The sequence below is a fragment of the Orussus abietinus genome, unplaced genomic scaffold, assembly GCF_000612105.2.
Source record: "Orussus abietinus isolate OABI.00-Male unplaced genomic scaffold, Oabi_2.0 scaffold536, whole genome shotgun sequence".
NCBI classification, from domain to species: domain Eukaryota; kingdom Metazoa; phylum Arthropoda; class Insecta; order Hymenoptera; family Orussidae; genus Orussus; species Orussus abietinus.
In genome coordinates, this window is record NW_019394690.1 from 79,063 (window position 1) to 81,768 (window position 2,706).

The 2,706-nt window shown below is 39.0% G+C and overlaps 1 protein-coding gene across 1 annotated transcript; it reads right to left on the reverse strand.

Moving 5' to 3' along the window:
* Positions 1-409: 409 nt before the first annotated feature.
* Positions 410-2,117, reverse strand: LOC105702304 (deoxycytidylate deaminase). The gene is made up of 4 exons (XM_012429779.1): positions 1,816-2,117; positions 1,478-1,713; positions 1,192-1,405; positions 410-1,008 (listed from the first exon to the last, which is right to left on the reverse strand). The coding sequence occupies exons 1-4, from the start codon at positions 1,860-1,862 to the stop codon at positions 912-914; spliced, it is 594 nt and encodes a 197-aa protein (XP_012285202.1). The 5' UTR covers positions 1,863-2,117; the 3' UTR covers positions 410-911.
* Between the last annotated feature and the right edge of the window lie 589 nt (positions 2,118-2,706).

Below are 2,706 nucleotides of genomic sequence, written 5' to 3' on the forward strand. Positions count from 1 at the left end.
CTCTCCGAGGAGTCGTATGGGGTTCCGATGTAAATGGACAATGCTTCTAGACCGCTGTGATTACCATGGGGGAACCAGAAAGTGCACGGAGCACCATGTTGGAACTCTGAAAACTTTTGTGAGGCTTCGATGCAGGTGGACAATGCTTGTCGACAACTGTGATTACCATGGAGAGGCCAGTGACTGTTCGGAGTACCATGTTGGCATTTTTTAAAGAGTCGTATGGGATTACGATGCAGGTGGACAATGCTTCTAGACCACTGTGATTACCATGGGGAAGCCAGAAATTGCACGAAGCACCATAATGGCACTCTTTGGTGAGTCATATGGAGCTCCGACACAGGTGGATACATGTCAGATTAGGAATTTTCAGAAGCAGAATGGGAGGTGAAAAACCGTGCATGTTCAATTAACGGATGCCGGGGACTCGGCTTAATGTTTAATTGTAAATCGTTCTGAGCTGCCGCTTATCGGCGGCTGTACAACCCTGGAGTCTTCAGTGTGTGGTGGAAACGTAATTGCAATATTGACTAATTAATTAATTGTTCCACTTGTACAAACGCGTCCAATAAAAAGTATCAATCGAATGTCCAGCAGTTAGCAATCCTTGCACCGGTAGACCAGAATTTAATGGTGCGATGGATCATTTGTCATTGGATTAAAATTAAAAGGTATTGTTAGATAACTTCAAAAATAAATGTGTCATCTGCCCTTGCACGTATTATTAAACTTGTAAGAAACATGTACTCATCCTATGATTCAGAACTACTGGCAGAGGCTATTTCATTATCCAATGCTTTAAAAAGTTTACCTTGTATCGTTCATATCTGCATTAACTTGCAACGTGTCAAATAGAGTAAATGATAAAGTTTGTTCATTTGGGGTATTTCTACACGATACACAGGTCTGAATTAGTCTTTCAATGGCGTTGGTGGCAGCTGTGTCATTTCTTTCCAATCGATCTCAGTGAAGTTTATTACAATCTGCTTGTTAGACGGTATATATTGTCTAAAATAAGAGAATGAAAATGATAGAAGTTTGCTTTGTATCATGCGACCTTTGAGAAAAGTAATAATTACTTAAATCCCTATAAATATTCTTTTGCAAGTTGAAAAAAAGCCAGTGAAATGTTTCTAGTCTAAATCACTATTTTAGGTTCAAAGTAATAACCACGTGCGGAGGTGAAATTACCTATATTCTACTCCGGCCGCATCGAACATTCTCTTTGATGCTATAGTTCCTATCTTCTCAGAATACTTGTCTGACATGTAAATGACTCTCTTGATTCCAGACTGAATGATTACCTTTGCACACTCGTTGCAAGGAAAGAGTGCTACGTACATTGAGCAGTCTGTCACATCGTGTGAATTCTTATTGAGTATTGCATTAACTTCGGCATGACATACTAGAATATAAAGATGATTATAAACTAATTACAACGTACATTCTTTAATACCAATGAAATCGTCTGTTTTACCATAAAGATATTTTGATTCCAGAACTTCTTCCGTGTCTTTCTTCCAAGGAAATTTGTCATCGCTACACCCTCTGGGCATTCCGTTGTATCCTAATCCAACGATTCTATTATCTCGATTAACGATACAGGCTCCAACCTGAGTACAAGGGTCTTTACTTCGTTTCGCAGTGAGAAATGCCATCGCCATAAAGTATTCATCCCAGCTTATATACGAAGATCTTTTACTATTCATTTCTCTATAAATAGTAGAATGTCAAAACGAATAAGTATTACGTATGAAATATTTATCTGGGAAGAAACATTCTTTTTACATTTATGATAAACATGTTTTACTCAACCTTTCTGTAGGGAATGCCGGTAAACATTCTTTATCTTTTGTAGCCATTATATGGGAAATATTTTCATACAGTAGATATTCAATAAATCGAAATTAATATAAGATCGGTTTTTGTTCTCTACTCATTATCGCGTTATTGAATAAAACCGGTAAGATCAGACATAACCTATACAGCTCAATAAAATTCACGCTAATTCATCTAAAATTGTTGCGATTGCAGCGCCACATAAAAATGAACTGTCTTCTTATTTCCATTCTTAGCGCAAAATTTTTCCCTCTTCCGTAAAAATATATTTCGTGGTTTTAGCCTTCTGAGTCATCGTGAGAATATTAAAAGGAGGCAACGTCAAAGATGAGTTGGGAGATTCACGGGAAGGATCGAGCGACCGCGTCCTGTGCGACCTCCGGTGGAGGATGCAGACGGCTAATGCACTTGCTACCTGTTACAACTCTGGGCAGCCAGAGAACCGGCTGAAAAAGCGAAGAACTCACAAAAACTCCAAAACCCTGTATCTCCTACGAAAAAAATTGCAGCCACTAGCTCGAGAGATCAATTTAAGCAGAACAACCTTCCCCATCAAGCTGAAAAAGTGATGAACTCTTCACAAAAACTTTAAACCCTGTGTCTCCTCTGAAAAAAATCGCAGCCACTAGCTCGAGAGATCAATTTAAACGGAACAACCTTCCCCATCAAGCTACCGTGGACGCAGTTCGCATCGCGACAAAAATTCACAAAGATCCTTTAACATATTTTAACATCTACCAACAAGTGCAGAAAGCTCGATTTCGATTAACTGCCCATGATGATTTTACCAAAAATGGCTGCTTCCAGGTGATCCACCTAAACCTGCAAAGGGGCACAAAAGTACAGGTAAAACGGAACATTGAAGAA

Bases quoted from the DNA above. Each gene is read 5' to 3' on its own strand.
- LOC105702304 (XM_012429779.1), bottom strand. From the start codon at position 1,862: ATGGCTACAAAAGATAAAGAATGTTTACCGGCATTCCCTACAGAAAG. The intron at 1,406-1,477 runs GTAAAACAGACG...TTTATATTCTAG, and splicing joins GGAATCAAAATATCTTTATG to TATGTCATGCCGAAGTTAAT. The intron at 1,009-1,191 runs GTAATTTCACCT...CTCTTATTTTAG, and splicing joins GCGGCCGGAGTAGAATATAG to ACAATATATACCGTCTAACA.